The sequence below is a fragment of the Sphaeramia orbicularis genome, chromosome 21, assembly GCF_902148855.1.
Source record: "Sphaeramia orbicularis chromosome 21, fSphaOr1.1, whole genome shotgun sequence".
Classification (NCBI taxonomy): domain Eukaryota; kingdom Metazoa; phylum Chordata; class Actinopteri; order Kurtiformes; family Apogonidae; genus Sphaeramia; species Sphaeramia orbicularis.
In genome coordinates, this window is record NC_043977.1 from 12,288,172 (window position 1) to 12,310,511 (window position 22,340).

The 22,340-nt window shown below is 37.0% G+C and overlaps 2 protein-coding genes across 3 annotated transcripts; one reads left to right on the top strand and one right to left on the bottom strand.

Moving 5' to 3' along the window:
• Nucleotides 1-2,093: 2,093 nt before the first annotated feature.
• On the bottom strand, nt 2,094-7,732 carry LOC115412317 (claudin-14-like). Of its 2 annotated transcripts, XM_030124745.1 has the most exons (5): nt 7,454-7,732; nt 6,837-7,216; nt 5,730-5,850; nt 5,118-5,385; nt 2,094-3,107 (listed from the first exon to the last, which is right to left on the bottom strand). In XM_030124745.1, exons 4-5 carry the CDS (start codon nt 5,349-5,351, stop codon nt 2,592-2,594), a joined length of 750 nt encoding a protein of 249 aa, XP_029980605.1. In that variant the 5' UTR covers nt 5,352-5,385; nt 5,730-5,850; nt 6,837-7,216; nt 7,454-7,732; the 3' UTR covers nt 2,094-2,591. The 2 variants fall into 2 exon arrangements, with proteins under 2 accessions (XP_029980605.1, XP_029980604.1); XM_030124744.1 differs by lacking the exon at nt 5,730-5,850 and having other exon boundaries at nt 7,454-7,690.
• A 4,856-nt stretch (nt 7,733-12,588) lies between these two features.
• LOC115412184 (F-box only protein 47-like) lies at nt 12,589-21,718 on the top strand. The gene is made up of 10 exons (XM_030124527.1): nt 12,589-12,796; nt 13,097-13,258; nt 13,537-13,613; nt 14,803-14,877; nt 15,298-15,406; nt 15,693-15,866; nt 16,547-16,696; nt 18,132-18,274; nt 19,190-19,363; nt 20,542-21,718. Exons 1-10 carry the CDS (start codon nt 12,589-12,591, stop codon nt 20,629-20,631), a joined length of 1,362 nt encoding a protein of 453 aa, XP_029980387.1. The 3' UTR covers nt 20,632-21,718.
• The last annotated feature ends 622 nt before the right edge of the window (nt 21,719-22,340 follow it).

Here is a 22,340-nt window from a genome sequence, read left to right on the forward strand (position 1 = left end):
GATAACAACAATGATGGATACCCCTCACTTAGAGAGGATTAGATACACACTTAACGACAAAATTGGGAGAATTTGCAATGAGATGAGATGTCAAACTGTGTTGCTTTTCTGCCCCCCCCCCCCCCCCTTTTTTCCCCTCACTTTATCAGTGTTGTTTTCTTTTCATTTCTGATTGTGAGTTTATGTTGATATAAAAAATGAAGCATAATGTACCAATCAGGGGATCTCAAGTCTGTACTATAATAAGGCTTTGCATTAAAAAATATCTGAAACCAAACAAAAGTAGCACTGGGTCTTTATGGGTTAAGCAATAGAATGATTTTGTGTGTTTCTACTGTTCTTAATTTGACCACATCTAGTCTTACAATGATACTGGATTACTCTGATGAAAAACAGGCTCCAGCCACCTGTTTCCATCTTTCATATGCTGTTCATATCAAACCTTTAGTTGCCCTCAGTTTCTACAATAACTGGAACATCAATAATCCTATTAAAGGTGTTGGTTCAGATACAGAAGGAAGAGGAGCTATACCTCCAGGCCAGACGCTGTCCATGGTGCTGAAGTGTGAAAAAAGCCCAACTGCTCATGAAACAATCTACATTTTTTCACATTACCTTTAGTGTTTTTAACCTGTAGCCCTAGAAAAAGAGGAATTATAGTTTGGACATTGGAATATAATTTATGTCTATTCTATTCGATAAATAACTTCAGCTTTAATTAAATATGAATACCCGAACCTTTTCATTTTATTACACTCCATTACTATTGAATACATTAATCTATTTACTTGTTAATGACTGTATAAGCTTAGCCATGATGAGAGTTAGTATAAGCCAGACTTTTACAATTCAAACAGGTGATTTGCTTGATGTGTGACTTGCCTCTGAGGACCAGACAGAGGTCTGTTTTAATTGGAAGGGTTTCCACCAAATGAAAACTGGTTTGGGTTTATCACAGATAAAGCCGTCCATGAAGTGACACCTTCCTTTTATAAGTACAACATAATGACTCAGTTTAGTTCACAAAATAATGATAGAATATTGGTAGAAGAGCGCATCAGCTGGAACCAAAATGATGAAGGTAGAATTCAGGAATACTGCAGAAGTTACTGAAGGCTCTCTGGCTCCACCCAGTGGATTTCTTAAGATTTGCAACATCACTGAATAGTGTTTTCAAAATCAAAATGAAAATATCTAATTTAAGTTGGATCTTGGTCCACCCATGACTATATTATTTCATTGATTGTTGGTTTTTGTTGATGATAGAGCACATGGATGGATTTGAATGGAAGAGTAGCCTTTGCTATAGTAAAAACTAATGGGGATCTTACGTAAATAAATAAGTCAACAAGTGGTGTCAGGCATAACAAACCCTGCCTCTCACACGTATCGTAGCTTATTTTGGCATCGATCCAGCTGATGTCATCATGTCTATGCGTGTGCTGATGTCAGCATATCAATTGCCTCTATATATATGACAAGTTTGAATTGAAACAAAATTGACATTTTTAGACATTTGAAATTTCACCCATTACAATGGGGGGGGGCATGTAAAAAATTCATATAAAAATTTAACTTTGACCTACTTTTCCCAAAATGTAATCACATTTATTCTAGGTCACTGGCAATCTATAAACAGAATTTGGTGTGAATTCAACCAACAGTTTTGCAGCTAACGTGTTAACAAACAAATTAAAAACCAAACTGAAAACAATTCCCCTTTCCTCCACTTCAGGGGGCAGGGTAATAAATGAAAACAAAGCACAGATTAAACCAAAAAAGGACAGTTGTTGCAAATCAGCTAAATGTTATAACCTCTTTGCGTAGAATATCAGATATTCTATATGTCCACCATGTTTTATTGTCCCTAATGAATGAATAAATAAAATAAATAAATAGGCTGACTTGAATCAATTCAATTAGAAAATTAATCTATAAGAGTTAAGAGAATAGACACCTATCAGTTACATTTATTAACTAGCAGCTTCACTACATCGACCGAAAGTTAACAGAAGTGTTTCATGTTGATATGAAAGACTGGTATGTTTAAATCATCAAATACTTGAAAAGCGTACTGGACTTCACGGGGGGTTTTTGGGACGAAAATGATTTAATCATACTGAACACCATCAGTTTTTTTGAGAGTTATTACATAGCTGTTTGTTTTCAGAAACAGTTAACATTGAGTAGAAAGTGGGTTACATCAAGAAATACAGAAATGGTTTATTTATTATAACTGTAAGTGTAACGTGTTACTAAATACAATTCTGTGGATATTTTCAGACATATGTTGCCACCTTCTGGTCCCAGGGCGACATAGCAGTATGTGCAGAGGGTTCATATTGTGATTGAAGTCTGCTAAGGCTCCCACATCTGGATCATCGTCCTGAATGGTTTAAGGTGCATTATCTTCAGTCTGAGTAGATCTCGACTTGATATTCTTATACAAATATGTCTTTTGCTATTTGTTTTGTGGGAAGGGTAGACTGAAAGGTGCTAAAATTCAAAGTGCTCTTTCCTGTTTTGGTCCACACAGGAGTTATTTGATCCATAAACCATTTTTATGACTGTGTTCTTATTGTGTCGCTCCCTTAAACATAGTTATTGAGTCGATATCCGCTGCTGGACATGGAACAAACCGACGGCGCATGGTTGTCCTTCAGGGCCTCATGTGGTTTGTACGGTGGAGCCGGGGGATAGATGTTGTTGAAGGCAGGGGGAGGTGATAAAGGAGGACGCCTCTGGACTCTGAGGGGGCTTCGAGACCGGCTGCCGCCACCGCCGCCGCTACTCCAGCACAGAACCATTCCTCCGATCAGACTGAGAAAAGCAGCGGCGTAACCGAGGTACACGGCCAGGCCGATCTCATACTTAAACCCACTGGGGAGGAAAGGGTCGTAGAAGTCCATGATGACGTCATGGGTGGTCCAGGACACGGTGACCAGGCAGAGGAGTCCGGCGCAGAGGAAGCATACCCCCCCGCTAAGCGCCAAGGGAGATTTGATCAATGAGCCGCGGGCGAAGCGGGTGCACTTCATCCCCATGACGGCAGCCAGCGATGCCATGACTGAGGTGACGCAGGACAGAACCATCAGCGCCCGGGCAGCCTGATGGCAGTCAAATAAACACATGAATGCAAAACAATGCATTTTGTCATCTGTGGGTCTAACTGAGGCCTCACACTTCATACTAAAGATAATCCACTAAAAATCACTTAAGTTGTTAAGTTTAATTCTCTAATTTAAAGGAGTGATATTTTGGTTTTTTAAATGGAATTATGCATTTTTAAACATTTCCCTGTGGTCTACATAAACTGTAAATGCTCTGCTTGGGTCTGAATTCTTCATTAATTCAACTCCACAGGTCCATCTTCAAACTTATTTCTGAGTAATGACGCCAGAAAGGTGGTTTTGAGCGCTGGCCCTTTAAATGCAAATGAGCCACTTCATGCCCCACCCCCTCCAGGTTGTTGACTGTGCTTTCTGTCCCGTTCAGCCACTTATGTTCATTAATACAACCAACAAGTGAACATTTTAGGTAATTGGCTTGAAGTTTGGACATATTTTCAATTTTTGCTACAACCGCTGCTGCTGATAAACAATTATGTCATACTCAGAGAAATGTTCGTCGCAAGTCTTGACCTTATATGTGCAAATGTCGCGACGCAACTAGTTAGAAAATGTAACAGATTAAGAAAGAATTGAAACTGGTTGTAGAAATCCCCTCCATTTTTGCCAGAATGAATATAAAGATAGCTTTGCAGCACCTGGAGGGTTCAAATTCAAACTTTTTGAACTAATAGGGTCCAAATACACAAATAAATGAACCAAAGACTAATAAAAATGGGTTTTGCAAAATATGACCCTTTTAAAGCACAGTCTAAAATTAAACTTTAAATCTACTCAAAAACATCATTTCCACTAATCTTTGTCCACTCACTTTGATGCTTAAGGTTGTCTATGTTCAACTAAAGTCTCTAAATGTTAAACTTCTCAAATGGGACAAGAGAGAAGGAGGTGGTCATTTTAACAATTTCTCATGAGTTTATTGCACATTTTGTTTGAAACTTATTTTGAAATCTACTATTTTAAGCATTTTTATTTTGTCTCATGACCGACGTTCAGAGCCAAAAATATTACCAAGACTAAAATCATATTGACAATACTCCCGATAGATGTAAAACTATTTCTTTCGAGCTTTAATACTGTTTTTTTTTTTTTTTTAGAGCTGTCATTGCTTACATTTTTCATCACAAGACCCAAAAAGATAATGTTATGCCTCCTGTGGCCCTACATTTACTGGACTGCATGATGAACTGTCATTGCCATTGATTACTTACTCCAGTAAAACAATGCTGAATAAATGCTCTTTGCTGAAATGTCAAAATGAGAACTGCAAATAGAAAACTGATGGTAACAATGACTTCTTACATGTGATGCTCGAAGCAGCACATCATCATCAATTGATAAACAATTCACATGTTTACAACTTTGTGTCACTTCACTCCTGTTATGTCTTTTTCATCATTCTGAATTTTAAATCACGTTCATCTTCAACATAGGTTTTTGTCCAGTTATGTGTTTTATATTATCTAACTCTTGTCCTATCTTTTATGCTATTTTTATCTTATCTTTTATGACTGAGGCTTCTCATCTGCATTTCACATGGTTTTGCTGCGGCCAACATTCACATTATTTCACATATAATCATTTTTTAAACATATTTTTCTTTACTAGTTGGCGACTCAATAAAGCAGGGGTAGAGCATGACAAACATTTACCAAGAGGTGGAAAATGTCAAAAATCTAGCGGTAGAATATTAAATTAGAATGATGAATAATAAATGAAAGAATTGATCTTTTATACAACAAAGCACTGAAGCATTTAGAGTTTTGACACTGTGAGCAATATAAACCCTAAAGACAAAAAGTTATCGTAGCTGCTGATGTCCAAGAAAAATAATCATGACATAATATAAAAATTATGTTGCGATACAATATAAAAATACCGGACATCATCACCCTTCCTGGAGTGAGTCTTTTCGTATGTACTCTGGATAATATTAGGTGCTTCAGATCTAACTTTTGGATACAAACTCATGCATGTGTGGTAAAATACCTGCAGGTCACGTGGCAGTGCCAGTAGAGATCTGTACAGTTCACACTGATAGATGCCAGTGCTGTGCCAGACACACTCCATCCACAGGCCCTTCATGTAGGACGTGGCTGTGATGATGTTAGATCCTGTATATGCTGAACAGCGCCAGTGCGGGAGCAGAGTTGCAACGACAGTTCCTGTAAACCCCAACAGCCCTAAGATGAAGCCGAAGAGCTGAGCCACCGTGCTGGCCATGTCTGTGCACACGCTCAGTAAACAAACGCCCAAACTGCAAAATAAAGAGATGGAAGTGCAGATTAAAATTAGTGTTGATGTCTTTATAAACATTCAAGTGCAATTACAGACATTTAAAACACATATTATTAATCAGGAAATGTAAATGCACATTCAAAAGTGGTTAAAATATACTTAGCAATCTGTTTTGTCCTATAAAAAAGGGTTTTTAAAACACAGCCTCTAAATTTTGTGTCTACACCAGGGCACAAAACTATATCACATAAAAAAGAAGCACTTCCACAAACAAATCTACAGTCCTTGAGGCAGGATGCATGGTTGGATTCCTCCCGCTTTCTGCTCGGTCCCCAGTAGTAGAATAAATTCCTTTGAGCTTACATCCAGTCAGTGAGACTGAGTCATTCCTCAAGTGTCTGCCGAGTGCACACACAAGTAGACGTGGAAACTTTCAGTATTCTGCCATCAGTCTCTGGTGAGTGGCAGGTGACTGCATCTGTAACTAATGAGAGCAGCGTTCAGCTTCACCTGTTTAACGCTCTCCTCAGGAGGACAAACCGTGGCACTCTATTTGTTAAAGCTCACCTCCTCCCTCAGGAGAGGAGAAGGAGAGGAAATTAAACATTTACAGAAACCACCCAAGCTCAGAGCATTGTTATAAACCACTAACTTTGAACATTTTCACAGCTCTGCGGGGTGTTTGAGAGAGGGACAGGACGGCATAATGACAGAGCGCTTCCGGCTTTAACACCAGATTGTGAAAGCTGAAGTTAAATAAGTAGTCACGACTGTTGTATAACTGGCAAAATATCAACACAACAGTAAAAATTGCACCACTGAGCAGGTAGCTCTAAGCCACAACATATGACACCGTTTCTCCTACTAAGATCATGTGAGACAAATGCAAAGGTAATCATTTACTTTTGTTCAACATTTAGTTCCTCCAGTGTTTTTTAAAGAGCATCCAAGGTAAAAGTAAGCCAGCAATGACAGATCAAAAAATATACATCGGTAACAAAAAGATCTAAAAACAATGACAAATACAACTATTCGTACTGCATTCAAATCTAAAATCCCTTTTGTGTGAAGCAGACTTATTTTAATTTCAAACTAAAGTCACCAAACTGCAGTTATATGGACCCATTGTTGTCATTTCCACCCAGAACAGAGCCTTTTTTTTTTTTTTTTTAAATCAAACAAGGTTATTGTTCAGCGTTAGACCTGGTACTGCTGGAGCCTCTTCAAAAAACAGATACAGGCCTTATTGTTGTTTACTTAATGATTGACTACACTGGAAGCCACGACAAACATGACAAATTACCAAGAGGAAGAAAGGCAAAGCTGTGACAAGCATCTTGTTTAATTATTTACAAGTTTATGTCGCTGCTGGTACAATGAAATTCTGCAAACGATCTGTTATGAGCAACTGCTATAACAACACTAAGCTACTGCATTTTCAACAACAACTTTGTACATTTGCCTACTCACCAATGAGGTTATGCTGGGATTAGACAGCCATGGTCACAAGTGTCCAAACGGTACACTCATCCAGAGTGGCAGAGAAGACTTCTGGAGAAGTTCCAGATATACTGGGACATTTGGCAATGACTCCACACAGATCAGCTCCTTCTGTCCCTGCATCTGCCTTGACCGTCAAGCAATATGTGTATGTGTCGGCTGCAGGACTACCACATATGTGACTGTCCAGTGTTGGATATCATCATTGTCAGCAGCATTATCTTTGTCAGCACCCGGAGCATCATGTCAGCGATGACATGAGAGACAGTCCTGGTACTTGCTCGTTGTTTCAGACAGATAAACAGGGCTGCTGCCAACTGTCGACCCTGAGGCACAGCACTGTTGCCAGGCTGTGACAGAACAGATATTGTCCTCACTTGATACGTTATTGTCTCAATACTTCAACTGTGTGTATCTTCTGAGTGTTGATACAACAATAAAGTGAAAATAAATTAAATAAAGAACTTGCATAACAGAATATGGGCAACAATTAGGGAGTAACAAGCAGACTTTCCAACACTAAATCACACGTATACAGTCATGATCTAGGTACTGTATGTGTTTACTATTGTGTGTGTCATACATACCGTGCTACAAGGCAGGTAGAAAACTCAGGGCTTCTGTTTTATTTGGATTTGTCTCAGGTTCATCTTCTTTCTTCTGTCGCCATATAACCTACCATGACATCCCGTTAGTATACAAGGGAATTCTCCCTTCCACTGGGTCCCTTGTGGTGTAGTCAGTCCTCTGTAAGAGCTCTACAGTGAGGGGATGATCCTCTCCAAGGTCTGCCTGTGGGAGACGCCATTTGTATGTTGAACACTTAATAGTCTTAGTTAAACAGAATAATCCTGTGATTAGCAGCTGAGCGTAGCTGGTTTACTGAGCACTGAGCTAAACATGACAGTTTGTGTAAGTGTTTTTTTATGTTTTTGAGGCTAGGTCTTAAAAGCTATTCTTTTTCCCTGGTCCACAAAACTCTCTTTAGCCATATGTAGATAATTAAAATCCGTTCAGAGGTACAAATGATCAGACCTCAACCTTTCACACCCACACAGAGCATTTGGACATTGTAACCTCTGAGGTTGGTAAAGCTGTAAGAGTTCAACTGTAACATATGAGAATATAAGCAGTGAATAAAATAAACAGCTAGTGAGCAGAAAGGAGGCACATAAGCACTAAAACTAACAGGATAATGGAGATTAAGCTGTTCTTTGTCAAAGACCTATGATATCTGATAACTAACAAAAAAAAATGAACTAGACAAAATAACTAACAAAACTAGAAGCACTCTGAGAGCGCAGACCTCCGCCAAGGCTGATCAGTGGCCCCCCCCGTGGGCCCCCCCACGCCAAGGAGGTTATGTTTTTGCCAGGGTTTGTTTGTTTGTTTGTCTGTCTGTTTGTCTGTCCGTTAGTGTGCAACATAACTCAAAAAGTTATGGACAGATTTTGATGAAATTTTCAGGGTTTGTTGGAAATGGGCCCCCCCGTGGGCCCCCCCACCCCCGACGACCACCAAAATTTAATCATTTCTTCCTTATCCCATTTCCAACAAACCCTGAAAATTTCATCAAAATCTGTCCATAACTTTTTGAGTTATGTTGCACACTAACGGACAGACAAACAGACAAACAAACAAACCCTGGCAAAAACATAACCTCCTTGGCGGAGGTAACTAAAGCCAATTACAGGACATAAGAAACTACAATAAACTGAAATATATAGCTGACATTAGTACTGTGGATTGGAACTCATTGAAAAAAGCAAGACATTTCAGAAAACATCTAAAAGAATTGTATGGTTTATATATAATTTAGAACAGTGGTCCCCAACCTTTTTTGTACTACGGACCAGTTTCGTGCATGAACATTTTCCGCGGACTGGGTAGAGGTGCGGGGGTTCCAATAACAAAAACCTTTATCAGTTCAGAGCATGTGATCTGAAACACTTACACTGTAGATCAGGCAATTGCAATGATTCTACAGTAGAATATCAACTCACCCCAATGCAGAACCAGTGAAACCCTGGACTGGTTTCCCTGAAACTAGACAGTCCCATCTGGGGCTGATGGGAGACACACAGTCCAGGTGTGTTCTGTATATAAACCCAGACACACAACAATATGAGGTTGGAAACAGAAGAAGGACTTTCAGGGCTTTTGAGGCGACATCCACATATTCTGCTTTGACTTTAATCCAGAATGCACAGAGGTTTGAAGTTGTCTCAAACATGGATGGATGTGTCGGAGCAGTTTGGAGGTGTTTGTTTGTCACCTGTTGGGGTGAACCTGGAACTGAGGCAGGAATCCTGATTTATCCTTCTAAATGCAGCTTTGTGTTTGTTGTCTGTGACCCTTCTGCAGCACCATCGCTTCCTCGTTTCTTCCCGAAAAAGTTCTCCAGTGAATTTTGTTTCTGGTTCATTTATTTAACTTGTTACTACTGATTCATGAAATGGCACCAGAGTCTAGTGGCCGGGAGGTGAGGGTGGAAATGGTCGCTTTTCAAAATAAAATCTCCGCAAGACTTATGGAAAAAATTGCTTTAATATTAGCCATAATTTTTTTCTTTGCGGCCCAGTACCAAATGGGGACTGGGGGTTGGGGACCACTGGCCTAGCAGACAGCTTGTTAGCCTTAGCCTGTTTTCCGTTCCTTCCTTGGTGTGTCCCGTCCTGGCTGCCAGGTTGAAGGTACCGCCTTTTTTGCCTTTGGTTGGCTAGAAAGGCTGTTCTGCAATTGGCTAGTTGATTATGTAACGTTAGCCAACGTCTTTATAGAGGGAATGCACATACGTCACTTCCCCCCTGGGCCACGCCCCTCTAGGTCAGACTGAGTGGCAAAAACAAACTAGCTCTACATGGTGGAGCACAGCAGTAACTACAGCGAGACCGGGAAAAATGTGGAATATAGCATGAAACTAAAGACAATTGGACTGGACATAGATCCATACAAGCTACCAAACAACAAGTGGTCTACGAACATTGATATGTGGCCGGAAATCACGTATCCTGACATTTATACGAACCTGATTTCAATGCCTGGAAAATACCCAATGCAAAGGCTGAAAGCATACAAAAGCCAAAGAGTTGTTGACATACCTGTCATCGTTTATTAGAGGATTACAGCTGGTGAGTGCTTTCAATTCAACATACTATTGTTTTTGAGGTTTTATGTCAGTGAAGACGTATTTTCTTGGTGGTGATTGCCAAGGTAAAGGCCCAGCAGTAGTGCTTACAGTTCACTACTGATTTACTGGAGTTGAACCCTTAGTATTGACCCAAGTCAGTGTATAATCTACTGGTACTTTTGATATTTAAGTATAGTTAACATCAAATACTTGATACAACACAGCTACAACAGCTTTGTGCTAGAGTACCCCCTTATTTGGAAAACTAGGTTAGCCTCAGTTTAAGCTAGTTTACAAATCATGTAGACCACAAGGTTCATAATCACACAACTGAAGACAAAAACGTTTCAGTTATGAAATACAGAACTAAATGACAGATGCAAACATTAAGAGCTTTACTAAGAAGTAACATTAGCCAAAACGATATGTAATTTAAGGTATGATTTTACGTAAGAACGCAGCATAAATTAACGTTACCTGACACGAAATGCCAACCACAAATCCAGGTTTCGTTGCCTGGATTCCAGTTATTTCTACGAATTGCAGCGATCCATCTGCTTCTTCTGTCTTTGGCTTTAGGTAACCGCTAAAACGATAGCTCTGAGTGCTTTTTAAATCTATTTGTGCAATCAATGGCACAACAGCTCTTCCCCATTTTTTAGATTGTTCTAAAGTTTTCGTTGTATTCAAGCCAAAACTGCTATTCATCTCCCTTTTTCTGCCACTCAGTGGACGGAACCGCGGTGACTTCCTCTAGCGGTGACGTCATGTCCTCTAATCATTTTATTTATCTTTTATTATTATTATCTTTTTTTTTACTTGATCTGGGGCGTTTACTCATTCCCAAGGCAGACTGTCAATAGGTTTTGGGTTTTTTTTTTAATTTTCCAATCTAAAAAATTCGAAAATTATATCCAAATTTTTTTTTTTTTCGGGCTTCAGACAGAAAGGCCATGGGCGCTAACCCACGACCTTCTTGCTTTGAGGCAGGAGTGCTAAGCACTACGCCGCCATGCCGCCAAATTGTCTATGGGAAACCTATAAAATTTAACCCTTTTTTTCTGCGGGGGGTTGAGAATGGAATGGGGCCACACCCTTTCCTCGGTACCGGTCCGTACCTGATTTAAAAAACACTCAAAATAACATAATATAGGAGTCCATGAGCTAATTAATTGGAGGTGGGCTACAAGTTTTAACGGTCTACATAATTGTGCTTATATGTGCCCACATGAAGAGACAGTGATTCAATCAAACGCAATAAATTTGAAAAAAGTGCCAATAGCGCTAACTTTCACTTACCTTAGCATGTTTCACGATTATTTACCAGGATAAAGGAAGTGTTTACACGCCATCTTGTGATCGCCACCATGTTGTCTCTTGGGAGCCAGATAAAATGGGCGGGGCTACGGACGCGCGGGGGGTGATGGGAGAGCTAATGAGCTAAAGGCTAGACAGGACAAAACAAACACCAAGAATTAGCGTAACAAAAATAAGTTTTATTTTTATTGATCATGTAAGTCCTTAAGTACAAAGACATTAGAACTATCTATCTAGAAAAATATATTTTATTCAATAAAGTGACGTTTTGGAGGTCTAACCCCTAGCTAGCTGTCATCACATCTGTTAACCAAAGCCCACACACGAAACACTTACCTAACTTTAAATCTTATTAATGCGGCGATAATTTATATATACTGATGAACTGCCAGAGGAAATATTATAATGTCTAAGATTAGAATGATTACTGAGTTTGTATTTTAGAGGGTAAAAGAGCTATACCCAGCGGCTGTTAGCGGTATTACACTTTAATAACTTCCTCATCATTTTTATTTTACAGCTTGTGTCTTTGCTACTTCTTCCTCCCCGTTCTGACTGACAGCTGACATTTACTACTTTGGTAGTAAGTGCTGGTAAGATAGTCTGTGTTGAATTTATACCTTGCGTGTTCCTCTAAATTCTGAATCAAAAACTCTGTAATAACATAAAATACTAATGAATATTAACTGGTTACACTTCTGGTAAACATGCTAGCTCTGTTAGCTTGTTAGCTAGCTAGTTAGCCGTGATAAGAAAATTAGCTGTGTTAATTTAAAAGCGTCTGCCCCACAGTTGTAACTTTAATGAACAGTTGTCATCCTCAATTGCACAAAACTTGCATTATAACTGTATATGAGTTGATACTGTGTCTTCATGTGCACAGTTTTCTAATTTTACTTTCTTTTTTGTGTTTTTAAATTATATTTTGTATTTACAATTTACTAGAGACACAACATAGACTTGGAAAGAATTTCTTTTATGTGTTTACGTACAGTCATGACCAAAAGTTTTGGGAATGACACAAAAGAATTCTTTGATGGAATGTGATTTATTTCCCAATAAAAGTCATTGGATCCTATATAATTCTTTTAAATTATTCTTCAGTGTACCTTAGAAATGTTTGGGGAAAAAAATAGGCAAAAAATTTTAGGAAAACAAAACTTGTGCCGTTCCTAAAATGAATGGCCACTGCTGTACTTGTCAAATTAAGATTATTCTGATTATACATTTATTGTACATTGTTTTATCTTTTGTCACAGAAGCAGTTCATCTGTGATGGCAAAGATGAAGAAGACGCCAAGAAATGTAGGACAGTACTCCTTGAAACACATGCCACAGCAATACAAAAGAACTCGTCGTCCACTTTCAGCCAGAACCATCATGACCCGCAGCATGTTGACCCTCAGCAGCAACAGCAGTACAACTGGCTTCTTTTACAGGCTGCCAATGGAGGTTATTGACATCATCCTAAGACAACTGTCAGGTCGGTATATCTGACCGACCCCGTCACATTTTCCATTTAATATGTCATTCAGATATTTAACTTGAACAAGGTCCAAGCCATATTACAATAAAGGTAATAAAAATCCAATGAAAGGAAGCCAGCAGCACAAGCAGAGTTAGTTATTAACAAAAATGAACAATAACAGACTAAACAATAAAAAACTCAACTCAGACCACGTATAAACCAGAGAGAGATTTTAGTTTCTGTTTGTGCTGTTACTGATTTTATTGCACATATTTTGTGATAAACATTTTTTAATAAAAAGTCTATATTTGTCAGTGCTGGAGATGAGTGTGCTTGGCATGGTGTCAAAGGATTTAACTGGCTATGTTGTGGACCACATCTCCTCCCTGGTCTGGAAGAACAAAATGATCACCCAAAACTTTCACCACACCAACAGTAATGAAGTAAAATCCACAATTCAACATTACAGAGCACTGGGTAAGCAGCATCTAGTTTTGTGTTTAACCCATAAAGACCCAGTGCTACTTTTGTGACAGTTCCCAGTTGAATTTTTCTCTTTTTAACCTTTCTCAAGTGATTTATCACCATTTATCATAATATTATCTTCTATATTTTGCATTTTCACAGTAAATTATTTATTTTTCTGTATTTAATTACCTATATTTGATTTAGATATTCATGAAAACTCTAAGCAGAAATTGAATTATTAGACTTTAATTTGCCTGTATTCATTTATGTGCTGCGTGTTTTCTTAGGTTTGTTGTTCAAGAGGTGTACTCTGTTGCTACCAACAAAGGACAGGTTAAAGTTTATCTTTAACAACTTTTCACAGGTAAGAAACAAATTGTTTTATTAGAGAGTAGTCATAATAGAAAGGTGGAATTGCACTGTTTTTTCTTATTTTATAAAGTTGTAAAAAACTTTATGATACACATTTATGTTTTACATAGGCTACAGTATGTATGTAGGGTTGGGTAATCTGGCCCAAACATCATATGACGACCTTTTAAGATAAAATCACAATCCTTTTTTCTTATAAAACGCAGACGAGCCACAGCCAAATTAAATTTTCTAATTACATTTTTCCCTTGGCCCTCGCCGCAGGGTATTGTCATTAATTTGTTGTCCATCTGTCCATCTGTATGTGCAAAAACTTTGGCTTGAGCTGAAGGCCGAGGGTTTTCAAGTGCGGGCACGTTATGTATCTTTTTTTGTTTCTGTCATCTGACTAGAAACTCTGCATTTTGCATTGCTTTGGACCAACATTATTACTAAATGTTGATAATGTTCTGAGATATGGCCAGAAGTTTGGGGAATGACACAAGTTTTGTTTATTTGCAATTTGCTGCCTAAGTTTTTATTTTAATTTCCATACGTTTCCAAGGTACATTGAAGAGTAATTAAAAGAATTATGTAGGTTTCAATGGCTTTTATTGACAAATAAATTGCATTCAAGAAAAGAATCCTTTTGTGTCATTCCCAAAACTTTTGGCCATGACTCTAGATGATGTGAATACAAGCGCCCACAGTTTCCTGTATTGACAGTGGCAGTGTTTCCGTTTATTACTTACACTATAGTGGACTAATCTGCGTAAATGTTGGAGTTCATAAGCCTGACCTGCAGTTGACAGACTTATAGTAATTCTTCATCATTATTTCTTCAGCAGCAGCAAAACATGTTACACAAAGTCTGCAACTTAAAGCAGACTAAACCTGAACACTTCAGTGTTGACAGATGGTACAGTATCCATATAAATTGACTGAAATAAAGTCACTAGATTTGTTCAAGCAAACATCGCTCTCTGTGAAATACTGTAGTTACACTAATAGATAAGCTGTTTAAAACAGTTGTTAGCTGAGTAGAGCACTGTTATTTGTTTTTTAATGACTGCAGTTATACATACCCTATGATCAGGAGACATCCACGATCCAAAATTGTGAGATCGCCCAGCCCGATAAGTGCATTACAGTACACATTTCCAGTGACTGAAAGTAATGTCACTGCTGCTGATCTATTTCAGATCTCCTGCTTCATGTTGGAACAGTGTCTGGTACCAAACTGCAGTGGCTTCTCCAGCTTTGGAGTCTTTCTTCAGGTGATGACACTGTAAAAGACTGAAAATTGTGGGAAAATTCAGTCTTAAAAAAGCAAATTAGTTACAGCTAAGGGTAGATAAACACAATATGATGACTCACTGATTCTGAGTTAACGAAGTGTGGAGAAGTACTCTTCTTCTTGACGAGAGATAATCAGTTTAGTAACATAACAGTAACACTTACACTGCTTCAAAGCAGCACTGGCACTAAGAGGGGTGTTTTACTGCAGAAGGTTTGGACATTGTGTAAATTCAGTCTTCTACAGCTTCTCTGTTTCATATTGTTGGTATTACAACACAGACTAATATTCATCATCATTTCAAGGCACCTATACAGTATGAATGCCTTACAATTAACCCTTATTTTTTTCCCTTTCCATTGTTTCTAAAAATTGTCTATGTTGTGCTGATTACATTTAGACGGTGATTGCAGGGTGGAATGAGCTGGAGTGCCACAGAGTGTTCAACTTTCTCTGTGACCACACAAACTTGCTGCAGAAAATTGCGACTGTCATCAGCAGGAAACCAGGTGTGCATTTCAGTGCATACAAGTGAAAATGAGGTTGAATATAGAAGAATATAGTGAAGAGGTGTAACATAAAAAGGCACTGTCTGGGGTCTGCAACAAAATCCACTGTGGTTTAAAAATGAAAAATGAAATAAGCCAGAAAGAAAAGTGAGCGAAAAGCAGCACAGTAGGGAATTATTGTCAGCATTGTATTAATTTATTAACACCTTTTGAAAAAGTTAAACAGCATGATACAATAACCGTTAATTTTCTTGTTTCTTTTTCGTTTTTTTTTTTCTGTTTTCAGGGTTACTATCTTACAGGGAGCTGCAGATCCGTCTGTTCTGCCGTCAGGTTCTTTTGGACCCTTGGCTGAACCGCCCTGAGTGTCAGTTCTGGCTAATAGAACTCCTGAAGCCTTGGCCCATGGTCAGCCAAGCACACCTGCTGCTAATCCTCTATGGACCACTGCTGCCTGAAGGTAACAGAGGAGTCACTTAGAAAGTTAGTAAAACGCTATAATATATATGAATACATGTGACTATATTTCCACTCCATGTTAGTGGTTTGGTTGAAGTTTGACTTTTATAACTGGCATGCCTTGCTCTTTATGGCAGTGTTTCCATTCACATAAATAGTGCCCAATATGCTTAAATATGTTTTCATTAAACTATAATATCTGTAAAAAATAATTGCTTTTTTTTCTGTGGAAAAAGTGGTTTATATGTTGAGTGTGAATGAGAATGAAAACAATGATTCTTAAAAGGGCCCTTTGTGGTTTTTGCTATTTTTCAGTGTAAAATAAAGTTAATACTACATGATTCACCTTTAGAAACATAAGTAGAGTGAGATCTTAGCTGTCACCTTTCGTTTGGTAAAACAGACCAGTTAATCATCGGTAAGTGGTGATGTTTATCCAGCAGCAAATTTGACAACAGTTAAAAATGTCCTCAACCATTTGACTTTACTTGACAATTTGTAGTTTCTAGTTTGGGCAGCTACGCGATGTTTAATGGTTACATACAAAGCATAAAAATCAGACTAAAATGAGTGTAGTGTTCCATTGTGTTTCAGATTATTCGTTTTTTTTTTGTTTTGTTTTTAGAAAACCGGATTCAGATATTGAGTGAGTTATTCTTAGTGTTAGTGTTGTTTGTGCAGGTACCATCGGTTGGCATGACCTGGTGGACAGGGTGGTTCCTCATGGTCACCTGTGGGAACTGGCCAAGTCCATACTCCTTCTGTTGGCCAGATTTCAAGTCAAAGACTGGACCACAGACTCAATACTGCCCATCCTGGAGGAACTTACTGGTATTGTTGGGGGGGTTGTTTTTATGGCTCTTGTACACACACACACACACACACACACACACACACACACACACACACACACACACACACCAGGGTTACAACACCTGGGCTAGCATGTCATGAGACCATGTCTTATGGGGGAGGGCTCTCTGCTCTTAATCAGTTTCCTAGCAGGATTTCTTTACACGTATAGAAACAAACAAAATTTGCTTATCTGGAAATGAAATATGGGACATTCTCTGCAATTTAAGCTTTCAATTCTTAACCATCTGTTTGAAAAAGCTCCTGCAAGAAAGGTCAAGAGTGAATGTACAGTGAGCTACAGACTAAACATACCACATGTATTGTATGAAGTTGTTTATTTCAAACAGTGTATATGAGTTCAGCCAAGGTCATGATTTCATCATGACAAACAGAAGCTGTAACAGTGGAACAGTTGGTCTGCTTACAAAACCTGTTGGATGTCTAAACAGACTGGTTAGATATAAAACTACTTAATGACAGTGTTTTTCATACATTGTATACTGATTATATAATGTAAAGCAGTTTAGATTAGAGCAGCACAATGTATTGTTTGAGCATTGTCATCGCAATGTACATGTGCGCAATAGACACATCGCAGGTCCTGTGACGTAGGAGGAAAATGGACTCAATGTGTTCTCATGTAATTTCAAGGGTACCTGACACATACTACGCGCAGTGATCCACCAATCACAGTCTTTCTTAATCAGTTTGGAGTGAGTCGCTGGTAACAACATTGAAAAATGAACAAAGAACAAGAGAAAATCACCTTAAATGAAGACTTGGTGCCAAAAAGAAAAGCCACGTCAGTTATCTGGAATTATTTTGGCCACAAGAAGTAGGATACTGAAATATGTTCTGTGTCGTCAGCGCCCTCCACCTGTTGCCACAATGAGAGGAAACACAACTAATTTGTTTGATCATTTATGTCGGCACCACACAGCTATTATATACTCCTGAGTATTTTTTCATATCGCAACATACATATATATATATATATATATATATATATATATATATATATATATATACACATATATATATATATATACATATATATATATGTATGTATATGTATCACATTTCATGATGACTAAATAAACTAATGTCCTATCATCTTCATTATGTGGCTGATTTTCAGCATGCCCATAAAGTCCTTTCTGTGAATCTGAATATTTCAAATTAGAAGTTTCTGCTCAAGGGCAAAAAAAAAGAATCATTATGTCAAAGAGTTGGATATGAATCCAGTTGTAGCTCTTAAAGAAACAGAAACATGCATGGTTTAATTCATGCTGTCCACTGTCAGTTAGGTTATGACAAAAAACAATACACAATGATTTCACATATCTGCACATTAAACTGTCATTCAGTTTAAAGTCACAGCTTCAGTATGTGGTTTCCTCCTTGTTACCAGTTATCCCAGAGCCGTGGAACATGGAGAATGTGGCTCGTCTCCTGGTTCTCTGTGGCAACCACCTCTGCTACACTTTTCTGGCCAATAAAGCCCTCAACGGGCGACTCCATGACATCTCCAGACTCATCGTCTTCATCATAATGGTGAGCAGATGGTAACTTTTACAGTCAAGTCAATACAGTGACAAAAATAGAAACTACTGACCCTGATGTTTGCTTATTCCTGCTGCTTCATTGGCTTAAATGTGAAAACCAGGCTTTTAGAATCATCACACTAAACCATGTCAGACATCCATTTTAACACCTAAAGATAAGTAAGTAAAGTTTATTTATAAAGCGCTTTTCACAGATAAAAATCACAAAGTGCTTTACATAAAATGGGTGCAATAAAACAGCATAATAATTTCATAAAATAAATAAAAGGATAAATCCATAAGACCCAATAAGATAAAATAACATAAGATAAGACTTTATTGATCCTACTATGGGGAAATTTTGCATTTGACAGGCGCAAATACAAAAATAATAGTGCAGGGAAGATGGAAAACAGAAAGTATACACTTGTGAAACATAAAATATAAAGAGAAAAAAAAATCTGCTATTTATATAAGTATTTATATAAATTTAGATTTAAATTTAAATATTATATACATATTTACAATGTATTTGAAAATGCACATGGTGTGTTATGGAGGATAAGGTAAGATAAGACTTTATTTATGCCACCATGGGGACATTTGGCAGTTAACAGCAGCAACATACAACAAGCAAGTGCAGAGAAAAGATGGGTAGAAAAACCACAAACAGGTGAAAAATGAAATGTAAGAGAAAAATAAGAAGTTTGGCATTTATATAAATATAGAATTAAAATTAAAATGATCAAGAACTGCTATAAAGTCCAATGGCAGTGGGAAGGAATGACCTGTGGTATTATATTATTAATTTATAACTAATAATGTTTTTACAGTATATGGTAGGTCAACATTTCTGCTGTGAAAGCGTCTTGTTTTTTGTTTCTTATTTTCTGCAGTTTTCTATTTTTTGCTGCTCTGTCCTCAGGTGTGTGAGAAGGATGGTTATCATATGAACTGGGCAGTGAGACTGGTTCACCAGATCTACCAGGTTTTCACCACAGCAGTGGAAAAGCTCTACTTCATCCAGAGTCTGGAGGGCATGTTCTCAAAAATCACCAGAGAGTTCTTCGAGTTGCCTGTAACAGGTGAGATTCAGGAAATACACTCATAACCCTGTATAATGGGAATTATGTGCAATAAGTCATGCAGTAATCCTCTGTTCTTGCAATAAAAATGCAATATTTATTCAAACATAAATGCACTATTTTTCTAGACTTACATAGATATACATATTGTATAGATATACATATTAAATAGTATTGTATCTACTCATATTTCATGCATATTTTTATTTTCTACTTTTTTGTTAATATTGTTATTTTTTTTTTTTTTTTTTTTTTTTGTTTTTATAGAAGCATAAGAGACACAACATCTTCCAGTCACATTAATCTGTTACATATTCTTCACAGTGTACGTATTTAAAAACACATTCTCCATCAAACAAGGTTCAGTGAAGCTAATACATTTCTGGTTGTCTCTGTCCCACTTTCCTCGGGATTAAAACTGATTCTTTTTTTTTTTTTTCTTCAAATGTATCTAACTTTGTAAAACATTCAATAGAAAAGAAAGATTACGAGCAATAGTAACAGAATAAAAATAAAAAGTAAAAAAGGACACATTAAATTGGATAGTCTCCATTTATATCATCAAGGTAACATTTGGCATGTATTGTTCTACATAATTTTCCCATTTTTCCCAATTTTTGACAAATATTTCTAAGTTTAGATTAACAATGAAGGTGATTTTTTCCATTTTGTAAATGTCCCATGTTATTTGAACCCATTGCTGAACAGTTGGCTTATCTTGTACAATCCATTTTTTTGTAATTGCTTTTTTCCCTGCTGCCAAAAGAACATTCCAGAGATATTCATCTGTTTTCATAGTAGGTGTTTTGAGTCCTAAATGCATAGTTCTGAAGTCAGAGGGAATGTATGTTTTGAAAATCAACTGCATTGGTTTATTGATCTCAAACCAGTAGTTGTGCATACCCTGACAGTCCCAGAATTTTTGTTAAATTTTATATTCTATTTTCTTATTTTATGTCTTAGTTTTTGTAATTTTATATTTGCTCGATTCTTAAGGATGGTGCAGGTAGCATAAAGTAGTGGAAAACCTCTTTTTACTAAGTAATTATTGTATTGTTTTGGTTTTTTTTTGTGAGAAACAACTCAAAAGTGGACTGAGTTGAGTAGAGTTGTTGCTTTAAGTCATGTTAAAATGAATTCTCATACATACAGAATATTAATGTAACATTTATTACTGCCGTCACCAGAGAACAGGGAGACTTTCCAGATGTTGTGTGTCCTCCTGGACTCCAGCGCCAGATTCCACGCCAAATTCCTCCACATGTTCCTCAAAGACGAATGAGATCAAAATATGTGCAACGGAAGATGGTAACGGAGGGGGTTAAATAAAGAGCGATGGGGTCATGGAAAGTGTTGTGTGAAATATGATGCGACAACAGATGTGAAAATGACGCCTTTAGTCTTCATAGTCCAGGATGTTCAGAGGAAAGGGGGTTCAGTGTTGAGTATAGTGTAGTATTGAGTTAGTTCAGAATGTCTTAGAGATATGTGTTATTTATACTAGTTCTATTGTATTTATTTATTAGTACTTTTAATATCTTGTGTCTTCCTTTTTCTACATTATTTAATATTTATTAACATTAACAGTATTTATTGAGAGTGTGTTAGTCATGTTGAATCTATATAAAAACACTTGTAATGCAGACTTTATTGTTTTCTATCACATATTAAATATTTATTGACATTTATTTGTCATTATTTACATGTTACATGTTTGATAAAAATTTTAAAGCTTGTTAAAAACAGAAACCATCATACATTGAGTAAATAAGCTTTTATTCTGATTATAAGTTGCACAATAATCCACAATATTTAATATAGCATTTATAAAAGGTGATACATTAATGAAGCATATGGCTTAGATAAAAAAAGAAGCAGCTTGAAATAAAAAGGGTCAAAGGTTACTTCATTACAACAGATGGTCATACAGTATGTTGTTCAGAATGGATTCATGTCAGAACTTTATAAAAACAATAAAACCAGGGTTAATTTGTCTTAACCCTTAGGGACCCCTCAGGCCAATTTTATACATTTTTGTCACTTTTTTTTTTTTATTTGACTGATCATTACATCTATGTTATAGCTTATGGCATGAATTTCTGCAAGAATGCTTCTTATTTTGATATCTTTTAATCTAATGTCAGTTACAGGTCTATTATACGACACCTCTGAGGACCCTCAAGCTAAAAATATGCACAAACAAATTTCTATAAAATCATTATATATTCATATTTTTTTCTGTTTTTCTCTGCATAAATCTCTTAAGTCACTTTAGCTCTGCTTAAAACTACTAAATGCTGAATAATTACCAGGATTTTAACCCTTTAAATGCCAGTTTGAGTACATGACTCCATTTGTTTTATTAAAAAGACAACATGAAATATGAGATATTTTCCATATAATATAGGATGAAGCGATGCGGCATTGTTTTATATCAGAGTCTTAGCAACAACACTGATTTCACTGCATTAGTATTTTTTATTGTGTGATTAAAAAAGCAGTTTCAGTGTAAGTCTATAATGCAATTTAATCAGTACTATCTCATATTTATAACTGTGAGCTAGATATATGAGATTTCACTATTTAACACACCGTTATCGCATATTTTGTCTTGTCTCATAAAGAACAACTATGACTTGTAATCAAACTGGCATTTAAAGGGTTAAAATCCTGAAATGTATTGAACTTTTGCTCATTTTGAGCAGAACTGAAGTAATTTTAGAGAATTATGCAGAAAAAAGCTGAAAATTATTGATGTACAGTTGCATAAAAAAAATTATTAAACCATTAAAGTCATCAAAAACAATGGTTATGCAATCAAGTACTAACTCCTGTGTGTATCATGTGACTAAAACAGACAGAAAAAACATGAAATGCCTAAAAGCACTGTTTTTGGGAGTACAATGCCATAGATATTGATGTAAGAACTGAAGTGATTTTGATTATTATCTAGAAAACCATGGAAAATGGCTAGATATCAGCTCTGAAATT